General features: G+C 36.9%; 1 protein-coding gene across 1 annotated transcript in view; it reads left to right on the top strand.

Annotated features, from left to right (window-relative positions):
- cpne5b (copine Vb) overlaps nucleotides 1-13979 on the top strand; it is a 120017-nt gene that overhangs the window by 33173 nt on the left and 72865 nt on the right. Inside the window, exons 3-6 of the mRNA XM_017496467.3 lie at nucleotides 51-97; nucleotides 7324-7427; nucleotides 8164-8203; nucleotides 8989-9065. Coding sequence (XP_017351956.1) covers nucleotides 51-97; nucleotides 7324-7427; nucleotides 8164-8203; nucleotides 8989-9065 — 268 coding nt within the window. The remainder of the gene's footprint in view (nucleotides 1-50; nucleotides 98-7323; nucleotides 7428-8163; nucleotides 8204-8988; nucleotides 9066-13979) is intronic.

Genomic DNA, 13979 nt, shown 5'->3' with positions numbered 1-13979 from the left:
CGTATATTATAATTAATAATGAAATTAATAATCATTCTCTCTTGCCATAGTGTGTGTCCTGTATACACAAGGAGTCGAGACGAAGCAGTGGAGAGAGGTAAACAGACATAAACACAAATAAAATTACACAACTAACCACATCTTTACGAAACATTTTCCTCATACATACACCCACAAGCCTACTTTCAATTATGAAACTTATCTTTGAAGGGCTGAAGGCTTTCAGCTCAGCACATCTTAGCTGGTGACCAAAGTCAGAACCTCTGTTGTGTGTGTGTGTGTGTGTGTGTGAGTGTGTGTGTATGTGTTCACTCCACTCCTGTACTGTAAGAAGCGACATACTCTCAATTTCGCCGCTTGTGCTCCAGCATTATTTATTGCTTCTAATATAGCGTATGAGAAATGATTTCCTTCCTCATTCCACTGCTGTATGGACGAGCAAGTCAGACTTCTTTCCTACTTGATTGCACGCCTGCATGCTGATGATAAATATTCCCCGTTCTGAGTATTGCATTTTATCATTCCTGAAATGATAAGATTTAATGGTTGTGACTCACGATAATGCCAGTCCCCTCGTTACCCTACGCTCCATGATAAAGGGCATTAGCCACCCTATATCAGTGTTTTAGATTACATTGTAGCATGTCTGTATAGCATCACCGCACCATTCAGCAGCAGCACAGCAGCTTGAATAATAACGTATAAAATTATAACAGAAAGAAATGCCATCTTCCAAAATACCGGAAAACTCATCATAGAACTTGGGCCTCAGTGATATCAGCTTCATGAATGCACATATTTTATCAGCCTTCCAACACTTCCACCTCAATTTTGTTACTCGTATCTCAAGGCTAAAAAGAGCAGCTGCATATTTAGCTATGAATACGATGTTGATGCGGAACATACATTAACGTGCCTGTTATTCGCATACTAGACCATTAACTTTCTTTTCACTTGGTACATGCACCCTAATGCTCGACCATGTTGTATTTTAATGGAAGGTTTTGTATGAATAATAAGCAACAGACAACACAACTGGATGATAAGTGCTTAAAATGGCTGTTTAACAACTAGAAAATGAAAATAAACCCTATGTCATATTTGTTTTTTTGTTTTTTTTTGCAAAAAAAAAAGCTTTCATTTTTTGGTATATATGTTTAAACAATACAACAATGGTGGGACGCACCTCAAAGATATAACTATAGCACAAGCTACTTGTTCTGAATCCCACCTCCTGCTGCTTTACACACATCAGCCAAGTCGCAGTCTGGTTGACAGCTGGAACTGTTTTACTGGGTGAATGACAGATTATCTTTACAGAATGAGGAACAGGCAGGTATGTGGAAACACTGATGAAAATTAATCAATGCAATGCTGTCATCTAACACAACACACAATGCATGTAACTAGATTTCTAGCCCACTTTGTTGGTACTGCACAGTGCATTGGAGGTTTGACTTACCATGTGGGCTAGCTAATAAATGCATGATTTGTCCACACTTGGAATTACCATCATTTTTTTTTTTAAGTTAAGTTGAATTTTTTTGTTTGTTTCTAATTAAATTATGTAGGGAGACTTTAGACAGCATCGCAATTTAACCTCTGATTATAGGAATTAGATTTAGTCTTAATGTTAATAGAGACACTGTAATATCACATATCTTATAGTCATATGTCTATAAAGTGGGGCGGACGGTGGCTAGTACATTCGCCTCACACCTCCAGGGTTGGGGTTCGATTCCCGTGTGTGGGGAGTTTGCATGTTCTCCCCGTGCTGCGGGTTTCCTCCGGGTACTCCATCCAGTTTCCTCGCCCAGTCTAAAGACATGCATTGTAGGCTGATTGGCATTTCCAAAGTGTCTGTAGTGTATGAATAGGTGTGTGATGGTGTATGTGTATGTGTGTATGCCCTGGGATGGATTGGCACCCCGTCCAGGATGTACCCTGCCTTGTGCCCCATGCTCCCTGTGATAGGCTCCAGCTTCCCCGCGACCCTGTAGGATAAGCGGTATAGAAAATGGATGGATGGGTGCCTATAAAGTACAGCCAAGAAATACATTCATACAGTACAGTGAGCACAGCAGGCTGTGTAACTAAAGACACAATAAGAGATGCTTCACAGTTTCTTGTCCTGATCTGACACGACAGGTGCCTGTGTTTAAAAAAAAAACGTGTAGGTTTTGCAGACAGAGACACAGAGGCAGGCTTGTTCACCTGCAGGACATTTGTGTGTGTGTGTGTGTGTGTGTGTGTGTGTGTATGTGATTTAGCTGTCTTTTTTACTATGCTGGTATTCAATGTGACTTAGAGGTGAGGTATGTCATTAAGGATGTGAAGCCATCGCAGTGGAAAACTGCTGACTTAATGAGTTGTTTGTCATAATTTCCACTGTTGCTCATCATAGCTTAGAGAACTACGATACAAAAGTCAGTTTTGCATGAAATTTAGCTTGTACTGTTTATTTTTTTCCATTCTGGTGCAAATGCACAGTTACGGTTTAGTGATATACACACACACACACGCACACACACACAACTTAAACAATACAGAGCATTTATTTTGAAGTCTTCCATGTAGCGCTGCCAACTGCCAGTGCAATCCCTGAGCAGCAGACCAACTTCCTGTTAGAACAGTCTAGCAAGGTGTAAGGTGTGGACAGCTACATGTTATAATGGTTCAATACTTTCAGTAGTCTTGTCAGGTGCCAAAGTGTGGCTGCATCAGCTAGTTTAGCTTCTGTAGGCTCTATAGCACAGAAATACAGGGAAGACATGCTGCTGGAAGAATGTTTTGATGCTCTTTTCAGCTGCATATTCTGTAGATGCTGTTTATAGCTGCAGTTTGAGATATCTGAAGCTCGGCATTAAAAAAAAATAGAAGAAACAGAAACGGTGTGCAAAAGCTCATACCATGTCTTACTGTAATATGGACATTTTAACCACTTTTGCTATTTGAATATCCACAACTTAGACTAAATTGAAATTCGCAGATGTTTCAGTCATTCACCTTATATCCTATTATTCAGTAGCGATTATAAATTATCCAGTAACTACAGTGACACTAACAGCAAAAGTCTGTAGTTATGAGAGTGAGGAATGTAAGTCTGGAACCACCGACATGGCATAAATAGTAAGTACAGGAGGTTATCGCAATCTTATACCATAGTGCTTTTGAATTCTTGATTCTGATTGTTCAGAAGGTTGATTAATTTTCTGTAACAGCAGCTCTGACAGTAGATCTGTCTGTAATTCAAATCACAGGTTTATATTAATGCACTGCATTAAAACATTTCATGTTTTTTCTTATTCATATCAAGGGAGCGACAATGTGTCGTTCTTTAATAATAAAAAAAAAATTGTTGGAAAATATATAAAATCTATAAAAAATAAAACAAATTTGCGATGTGCTATTACTGGGAAATAATCAAATCAGTAATTTTCCTGTAACTGCACACCCCATTGTGTTTTATTCCTTACATACAGTGCAGCTGATTCAAACTGACATGGATGCAGAGGCTGTTTTTAAAAATCTGCCAGTAGCCCAAATATATGGCAAATAGTCTAAATATAAACCTGCCTATTGTGTCTGTAATATATCAAAGAACCAAAATAAACTTCAAAAAGAAAAAGGGGGGCCTTGTCTTTCCCATAATATAATTGAGTTCTGTTGATCTAATGCTATTCATATCCAGTATCGAAGAACACTGGATATAAAAATACTGCCATGTGTTTGCTGTTGGGACTGAGCTACTTTGTATAGCTCAGGATTCTCATATATAACTCTGCTGAGCCATTTAAAGGACTAAATTGGGAGAAAAATAGATTTAAAAAAATATTTGACAGGAGACAAGAATGAGTTGCCTGTGTCCTGACATTTTCTGACATTCCTCATCACATAATCAATCCAAAAGCCTGTTTAAAATGGCATGATTAAATAGAAAACATTTTATTCTGCATTATACATGCTTTCTGTGAATGAGTTTGTATAACCAAATATTTTAACATTTGCTCTGAGCCTTGTGATGAACAAAAGCTAATAAAATAAACAGAAATGTATACCACTGCAGTCATTCTGTTTCTTTGAAATCTTATTCTAATGGACAGCTTGTTGATGCTCACAAACCTCATGTGTCCTCTGGAGCAGAAACATTTCTTCCAGCCCATATGACTTCCTTGTGTTCTGTCTTATGTGTGTATTTGTTGGACACCCAGAGTAGGTACTGTCTTGGCTTAGGTTTCTGGCGAAAGATTTGTTTGTGTAATGGGGTTTTCAGACGAGCAGCTTCACGTCCGATTCTCATTAGATTAGTCCACAGTGTGTGGGCACCTAATCAACTCCTAATTCACCCACTTACCTTTGTCTCCGTCTGCCGCTGTGGAGCTCATATAGCCTAAATCCCTTTATTTGACACTGCACTGAATTTTAATTTCTCTATACACATGCCATTCCTTTCCTATTTGCAGATATAAAAACAGAGCTTTACTTCCGATTCAAGCTGAGACAATATTGTCAATTGTGATGAAAGATAGACAATTCATATCAGCACAAACACCTTCAATACGTCTAATCTCAGCTTAGAAACCACGGTTGAGCCGATTTGTACTGGTGCTTTTCAGTCTTGCTCCTTTATTGCTCCAGGTTGTACATTTGTATGAGTAATTAGAAAATGCAATTACAAGCCTGCACCAATAATTACAGAATAATAAAGGCTGCCTTAATATAGCACAGTGTTCTACATGGGGCAGCTTTTACAACAGCACTACTGTTTATTTTCTAATTAGTTTTTTTCCCCCAATAAGAAACAGAGAGGCTACATATAACTATGTGATTTGAATTATTGAAATAACAATTTTGTGTGTGCTTTTGTTCCCAATGTAGGGTCAGAGGAAATGTATATACAAACTTCATGATTTCATGACATTGCCGGTTTTTGAAATTTTATTTGGGTATTTTGACTTAACAACTCATTATTTCAAGATATTATCTAATTATTTCAAGATATTGTATCTTAATCTTATATTATCATATTAGATTTTTACTTAATATCTCATTATTGACAATAAATTCTTATTTAAAGATATGATGTCATTATTAGGACTTCAACTATCATTGTTTCAAGATACAATGAAATTTTCTTTTTATTTAATATGTAAATATTTCAAGATATTATGCTGTAATTTTGAATCTCATTATTTAAAATTAGTTACTCGTAAGTTTATGTTAACAATTAAGATCACTTGACTGTTATTATTTTAAAATATTAACTCGGAATAATGAGAAAATTCGAGAAAAAAAACCCCTACATCTTGAAATAACAAGATAATAGTCAACTTATTGGTTATCCAACAGGTGACACCTGTTGGATTAAGTCTTTATAAATGTATATAAACATGAATAATTAAATAAATATACATATAAATGTAGTTTAGGTCAGCTGTTATGTAGTCCTGTGAACATTGCTCTTGGGAAAAGTGTTACCATAAAATTCTGTATAACTCTAGAAAGACAACATTAATTAAAGTCAATGTGAAATGGAAATTTGAACATGCAGTATTTCTCTTCTGCAGTGTGACTTTTCCAAGGGAAACAACAGACAAACTTTTATCTATCAGAAATTGATTGAATTTGATCTTTTGAATGGTGGATGTTCCAAAACAAACATGGAGTGTTTGTGGACACCTGACCAATCACACCCATACTGTATGTGCTTGTTGAACATCCCATTCCAGATTTAGTTCCCCTTTACTGATATAATAACCTCCACTCTTCTGGGAAGGCTTTTCACTAGATTTTGGAGCGTGGCTGTGGGGATTTGTGTCCATTCAGCCACAAGAGCATTAGTAAGGTCAGGCACTGATGTCTGGTGAGGAGGCCTGGGGTGCAGTCTGCCCTTCAATTCATCCCAAAAGGTGTTCAGTGGGGTTGAAGTCAGGGCTCTATCAAGTTCTTCCACTCCAACCTTGACAATCCATGACTTTATCAATCTCACTTTGTGCACAGGGGCATTGTCATGCTGGAAGAGGTTTGGGCCTCTTAGTTCCAGTAAAGGAAAACTTAAATTTTACAGCATTCAAAGACATCGTATACAATTGTATGCTTCCAACGTTGAGGCAACAGTTTGAGGAAGAACTACATATGAGTGTGAAGGTCAGGTGTTCACATATTTTTGGCCTTTTAGCGTATATAGATCAGTTTTTGTTTGCCACCTTTTTTAGTGATGTAAAGAATAATGCACTATTTAGATACATGAAAACCAATGTCCAAAACCACAGACCAAAGTCTGTGCTCAACCATGCGAGCATCTCTGTGTTTTGGGTCTAGTGGAAGGGGAGTTGAAATCTGACATGAAATGATTGGTTATTATACTTGTTTTTTTTCATCTGCAATTCTACACAGACATTTTTATTGAACTTTAGTGGAAGATTACAAACAAACGAGAATTTTGCCATTTGACGTACAGATGAATCATGCTCAGTCTGACCAAGGACCTGAGCTCACGTTATAAAACAGTCCAGTTTTGATTTCATCTTGTCTTTAAGAAATGTCTAACATGTCTAATGACCTGAAGACAATGAATGAAGACCTGAAGACAATGTATACTGTGATTACATTATAAGATGTAAGATAGGCTTTAAACTCTTTTATAAAAGACAGTAAATTGAGATATTTGTTTCACATTAAATAATTCATGCTAATAAACTGAAACCTTATGGAGATCGACTGTCTGAGTGTTCGGGTCTAAAGCTCGGGCGATTCGTTCCGTATTAGAGATCAGATTTAAGTATGTTTCAGTGAATTTAGTGGTAATCTTTAGGGGAGGGGTTCATTCCAATTATTTTGTCTGGTTTGCCAAGACAAGTGTGGCAAAATAATGGAGTAGCACATTCCATGCTGCTTTCTGCTGGAATTTAGGGGCAGAATTGGCTGAAAGAGCCCCTAATTAAGCAGGTGTAATTGTCACCAATCTCCTGTGCTCTTGAGCTCGATGAGTGGGCCCATAGCTGTAATTAGCCCTGGCACATAGAAACCTCTGGCCAATCTTGCTTCAGCAAATCAAGCTTTAGTGTTATAGGAAGAAGGGATAGTGAGAGGGAGATTGGGAGAGCAAGAAAAAAAGAGGTTATACTGCCTTGTTATTGTTGAAAAGAAAGCATTTCCTGTGATTACACTTTGCTCTCCAGTATCTCACTATTGTGTTTCCTTATCCTCATTTTCTCCATTTTCTCGTCACCCCTCATAACCTCTGCCTCTCTCTTTTTCTCTATTCTCTCTTGTCTGTCTTCTTTACCCGGATCATGCTGCTGCCCTCAATTCCTTCTCCAGTTTGGCAGAACTGAAGTGATTGACAACACGCTAAATCCGGACTTTGTCAGAAAGTTCATTCTTGACTACTTCTTCGAAGAGAAACAGAGCCTTCGATTTGACTTGTGAGTTGTTCCTTTTGTACAGTTTTTTTTTGTTGATAAATTCTTTTGCCACATGCCTCTACCTTTCTCGTCACTTGATTTTTTTCGTCTTCACTTCATTTTTTCCTTAGCCTGCTGAAATACAACAAAGGCTGTTACTGAGTCTAAACATTTAATAAAAATGGTAGTTTATTATGATTACCGTATAAGTTTATTTTAAATTTCAATTATTTCAATGAAATCTTTCACAAAATATCACTATGTTGCTTTTAATGGCTAGATCTGACAATGGAAAATGCTAACCTTTATGTTTATAAGGGTTAATCAGAGTACGCTGTGATTTTGTATTTTTACTCCAGATGCAGCCTCTTTTCACACCGAGTCCACTCAAAAGACTTAAAAGAGCCTTTGAAAACTCACTAAAAGCTCCTTTTATAGCATTCCTTAATAAATTGATAATGGTCTATTTTATGGCCCACTTCCAGATGTCTTTTTGTAACAAGAAAGACATCATCCTTAGTTCAAACTGTCAGTTAACCCAGAGGTGAAACTAATCCATTCAGATATTTAAAGCTATCTGAGTTGAGCTGTCATGATTTTTAATATTCTATGTGTCTTTTCATATTCAATATTATTATCCTTTGGATAAGTAAAATGAAAAAGAAGGTAAACACTTCACATAGAGAGAAGTCAAAATACAAATTACAAGGTGATGATTTAAAATGTTTTTTTTTTTTTTTTTTTAAATAAATTTCAGATATGATGTTGACTCAAAAAGTCCAGACCTCTCAAAGCATGTGAGTACTACTGAAATTGTGGAGATATGAAACCTTACAAATGCAAATCAAAATCAATCATCAGTATCCAAATATATTGTTGAATGTAATGGAGCACTTAAAAAAAAAACACTTAGGATTATTTCATATAAATTTTTTATCAATTTAAACCATCTACTTGCTGTATTGTCCTTGAGTATATGCCTTATATTATACACACATATGCATCTTATTGATGCTTTTTGAATCCACCTGCACACTATTATTTATAAGCCACTTACAACCAACTATGCTTATTACATAATTTCAGATGCAGATGTTTGGTTAGACACTAGTGGAAACAAAAAGTATTCAATAGAGTCATCATAGTTTAACATAGCATATATTTGGATACATTTTGACTTGCCTATTGTCCTCCACATCCCTCTGTTCCCATCTTGATGGATGCATGTTTCGTTATCACCTAGCTTTCACCTACAGCAGTTTACCTCATTTCCTCTGTCCTGATTTGAAATTCAGTTGTACAGTAATGGTGTCTTCTGGCCTTGGTGTGGCCACCGTTTTGTTTGTGTCTTATGTTTTCTGTTACATGCTGTACTCTGTTGTTAACATGGCTGCCTGCACTCCTTCCCGGAAGCCCTCAGAGTTCAACGTACGTCTAAAGCCTTTTTTTTCTTACCGTAGTTAGAGTAGAGAGCTGTGGGGCAATGGGGAATCTCTTTAACCCCTGTATCTCATCTACTGTATATATATCTCCACCACCCTGTTCTCCTGTTTCCCTCCCCTCCCTCCCACTGCTTCTCCAGGATTTTCTTGGGCAGATGTTTTGCACCCTGGGAGAGATTGTCGGCTCACCAGCAAGTCGATTGGAGAAAACTCTTGGGTGAGTACGATGACAACAAATTGAGAGTCACAGTGACTAAATGATCTTGGTCTGATTTTGTGGGTTGGTGGTATTTCTGATTTACTTTAGTAATGCATTGCATAGGTGTTTCAGGTGACAATGGGTTTTGCAGATATACCATCTGGGGGAGACTGGCAAGACATGTACCTACCCCAATGTTGTTAAATATCTTTTGATTGATAATTGATTGAGTTTGGTTGTTAAATTAGGATATTTTTTTTATCCTAATATATGTGTATGTATATATATATATATATATATATATATATATATATATATATATATATATATATATATATATTAATATTACGATTGAACCCTTTTGGTTCAAAATATATATATTTTTTCATTTATATTTTGTCCTCAAAAAATGGGAGAGTGGGTCAATGCTGTTGTAACTACATTTCCAAGTGGATCTTTATTAATGGTATATAAAACCTAAAGATGATGTAATATATCTATTTCTTAGGTCATTGCGGTTACAGATGTAATTCAGGGTTGATTTAAAGGCCATCTTTGCGAGCAGTACAAGCCACTCACCTTGCTGTTTTGACTTTTGCACCCCAGTCCTTGGTACATTCAGTCACAGTCAAATGTCCACACTCAGTGTCTGTGCTACTGAAGTGTTTTATCAGTTACGGATTTTCTTTGGGGCTATTGGCTTGCACTTTTGAACACTATCATCTCAATGCTGAGATTCAAAAAGCACCCATGAACAATCCTTCCTCATCTATGATGCTTACATTGGCTGACGCTCCAGAGGAAACGGATGATCATGACTGTGTTGAAAGACTGTGTCTACACCCTATCCTGTTTTCCAGAACATTCACCTCTAAATTGCTGGTTCGATTCCTAAAACTGATGGCTCCTCAATTCATATTGATGGACTTTCTTGAAAACACTAACAGCCATGAAACACTACCTTATGGTGCCTTACTTCCCTTCCTTTCAAGTAACATGCTGAAATTCTGGCTCTGATTGAAGCCTGTAAGTGTGATCTGGTGAAACCTTTCTGAAGTTATGCTTCTTTTGGTAAATAACTCATCTGAAGATCATTAAACATTAGAGTCTGAAGATCAACAGCAATCTCCCAAATCCTGACTCAGTGTTGCCGAATGTCTATTTGTGGTATGCGGCATGTGGTACAACTCGGCTGTCAGCCTCACGGACATGAAAACGTAATGTATCCTTTGTGTCTGTTTAGGTGTTTTGTAATTCCTCTTTCAACCAAATATTTCCAAGATCAAAAAAAATATTTTCATCTGACTTACAAACTTTGTTAGGACCAGAGACATTACACTGCTTAAAACATGACCAGGGCAGAATGTTTCACTCAGAGTAGTGTCTATATTATGTACCATTTGATAATAAAAGGCATACATTGTTGGAAAAGGTATAATTAGAAAAAAAAAAGCTAGGCCAATCCAATTCTTACACCGGCGAATACTCAGATATGACTGGTTTTTACACCATCTTGACTGATTGTGACCAAAAGCTGGAACAAACTTGATCTGATTAAGATAATCAAGGGGAGATATGGATTATTGTAGATTAGCTACATATGTGAATGTGTGAAAAAAGACCAGCTACACATAAGATCTCTATTCCATAATATACTGTATAGTCTGTTCTGTTACAGTAGCACTCTGTCTAATACATTACTAATATGTCTTTTGTTTTGGCTCAGACACCTGCTGAGAATATTTGCAAACTATAATGAAAAAACCCCCCAAAAACAAACAAATACAAAAGCTTTATTAAAAAAACTTTTTAAAGTTTTTATACTAAAAACTTCAGAAAATATAGCTACCAATGTGAGTCACAGACCAATACTAAATGGCTTCTTACTGACCATCAATTGCATTAGATAGGGTGTAGAAGCCATTATGTTTTGCCCTATATACAGTAGTGCATTTATGTAGGAGTAGAAGCTACAACTCACTGGTCAGATGATCCCATTACCATAGAAACAACTATATAAAAAGATTTGTGTTGTCAAGCTTTTTCCATGCTTGTTATAATGTAACACACATGTGGTAGCAAGAGAAAACTGAAAAAATAAAAATTAAAATGTTACTTTGTGTTGCTGGAGCCAAAGACCACAAAGTATTCATATAATTTTTGCCAGATTATATTAGTGATTTCAAATCTGTGTTTGATATGTCATCTTAGTGTTAATGTTCATATAGTTAGGAGTGTGGTCCTGTATGACTGGAAATAACTGCTCAGACGTGTTACCAAGATGACTTCTGAGTGGACAGGCTACACTATAAGATCTTTGCCTCACCACACAGTACAAAGAACTTTCATACATTATCTATTGCAATAATAAAGCTAATAAATATGCCAATTCCAACGATATCCTGATTTCACATAATAATAGTTCGGGTTAGAGAGGGAGTAAAACATGTCTAAAATGTAATGACAGTAATTTAAAGGAATATTAGTCATTTTAAGAATATTTTGCATAATGAATTATCCATATATTATTTATGAAATAAAGACTGTGCAAAAATAACTGTGTTGGTAAAATTCAGCATAAAAATGTAATCATATGACGGGTCATGTGCTGTGAGCATTATGCACCCCACTAAGGTTGAAATGAAACCAATGCTAAAATATCTATTGGACTCAGGAGTCAGATGATTATTAACTTTTAATAAACACAAAAGTAATAAAATAAAATAAATTACTAATGGAGTGTGAGACAATGGAAAAATGTGCCCTGAATACGCAGCATATGTCCTTAAAATACCAAATAAAACCCAATAAAAAGTCTTACATTAGTAATGTATTAGATCTACAATTCTATTCCCAGCATGTTGTCCATAGAATCATTAGCATAACTTAAAAAAAAAAAAATTCTTCTGAATCTTTCCATGCTATTTTGAGCTGTTGAAGCAGATGGACTGATTATACTTGATGAGGAAACTTATTTATTATTTTGGCTTGATGGTCACCCAATATTGGTCATGTTGGGTGAAATCACCAGCTTGTCCTTGAAATCGTCACCTGGTATCTGGAATAGTAATATGCTGTTGTTGTTGTTCTTATTGATGATATATGTAAGGGTTATGGACACTTGGCAAATTTCTGATTTGTGATCAATTCTGTATAAAATTTGTGCCTTAGAATACCAAAATCACAATGAACATGACCTAAAGCTTTTTAGATGCTTAATAACCTCTAAAATGGGAACACAACCAGGATGTGACTATATAGATAAAATTTCTGAAATGGACAGGAGAATTGTAAAAATCCATTATTCCTGTATCGATTTGAATAATTGCAGGAAAGCGACACATGCCTGTACATGTGCATGCTGCTTTCCAAATTAGAACAAAGCTAATGCCATGTCAGAACTGCAGCGTTAATGATGCAGAGATGGTGATGAGTGAGTAAGGATGGAAATTATAGCTTTCCATGTAAAGTTCAAACCAAAATATACTGAATTTCATAACAATTGCATAACCACAGTAAAAAACAAAAAAGAAACAATGGAATTCAGAAAAACAATTTCACACATGGAGCATTTGGTCAGTTTGAATGCAACCCTGGTGTGTTTTGCACGCTTACTGTAGTTCGTTTCATTCATCATCATCATCATCATGGCCTCATAGGCCACTAACGAGATCTCACCAGGAATTTCAATCCAGTTGTTCCAGTTGTCCCCAGGTGAGTCCCGTTCTCTTGATGTCTGTCTCCGGGTTGCGACGCCAGGTGTTCCTTGGTCGGCTGCTTTTCTTTTTACCCTGTGGGTTCCAGGAAAAGGTTTACCTTACTTTGTTGGATGTAGGTTTGTGGAGGGTGTGGCCAATCCAACTTCAACGCCTTTGGAGAATCTTTACCTCTACCGACTGCTGTCCCACTTGAGATCCCAGCAGAGCTGAAGGATCCTTCTCAGGCAGATGTTGATGAAGGTTTGGATAATTTTCATGGTTACAGTGGTGGTTCTCCATGTTTCAGCTCTGTAAAGTAGCACAGGGTTTACGGTGGTGTTGAAGATCCTAATCTTGATGTTGGTGGTCAGGTTTGTGGCACGTTGACGATGCTGCCAAGATGAAACTCTCCACCTGAAACTCTTTTCCTGCATCTGTTGCTGGGTGTGGGAAAGCAGGGCAAGGTTGTCAAGGTCATCCAACAAGCGTCCAGCGGGTCCACTGGATGTCATTTCGTTTCTGAGCTGTAGATATCTTTTTAGCACAGTTAATACCCAGCAGGAACAAGAAACGTGACAGCAAGCAGTCCTGCCTCACTCCTGTTTGTAATTGGAAGGCGCTGGTCATTCATCCACCTTTGATCACTTTGCAGGTCATCCCTTCATAAGTGATGACACAGTTCGTTTAGGCAGGTGAGAACATAGCAATCACACTCGGTGAGGATAAAAACAACTGGTCTAAAAGCCTCTGAGCAAGGTGGTCTCAGTCCAACTTGTTCAGGCAGCCAGTGGGAGACTGATGCCAATGAGAAAGTGATTCAAACCTGAATCACAGCAGCTGCTTGAAGTGAAGAAAAAATGTCAAGTATTTTGACCAGACAGAGCTGGTCAGAGCTGTAGCACTGCAGAAATGCATTGTGTCAATCTGGACTGATGAAAGAAAATAAACATTGGATGCGACATAGAAAATATTTTAAACTATTTCTGCAATTTTCTAATCATTAGCTGGCTCCACACTCAGGTTATTTCTGTGATTTCTATGCACACGTTTTCTCTCGGCATATTTCTGATTAATGAATGAAAGAGTTTTACGAGTACATTTTCAGCCTGGGTTGTTTTGTTGATTGTTAATTATGTTCAGAGTGAAATCCAAGTCAAACCAAATATCAGACAAACCAGCGTGTAATACCGATGGTTTAAATTAGGTTCCAATGAACTCTTTTTATTAATGTAGA

The sequence above is a fragment of the Ictalurus punctatus genome, chromosome 21 (assembly GCF_001660625.3).
Source record: "Ictalurus punctatus breed USDA103 chromosome 21, Coco_2.0, whole genome shotgun sequence".
NCBI classification, from domain to species: domain Eukaryota; kingdom Metazoa; phylum Chordata; class Actinopteri; order Siluriformes; family Ictaluridae; genus Ictalurus; species Ictalurus punctatus.
This window is presented reverse-complemented; position numbering and strand designations above follow the sequence as displayed.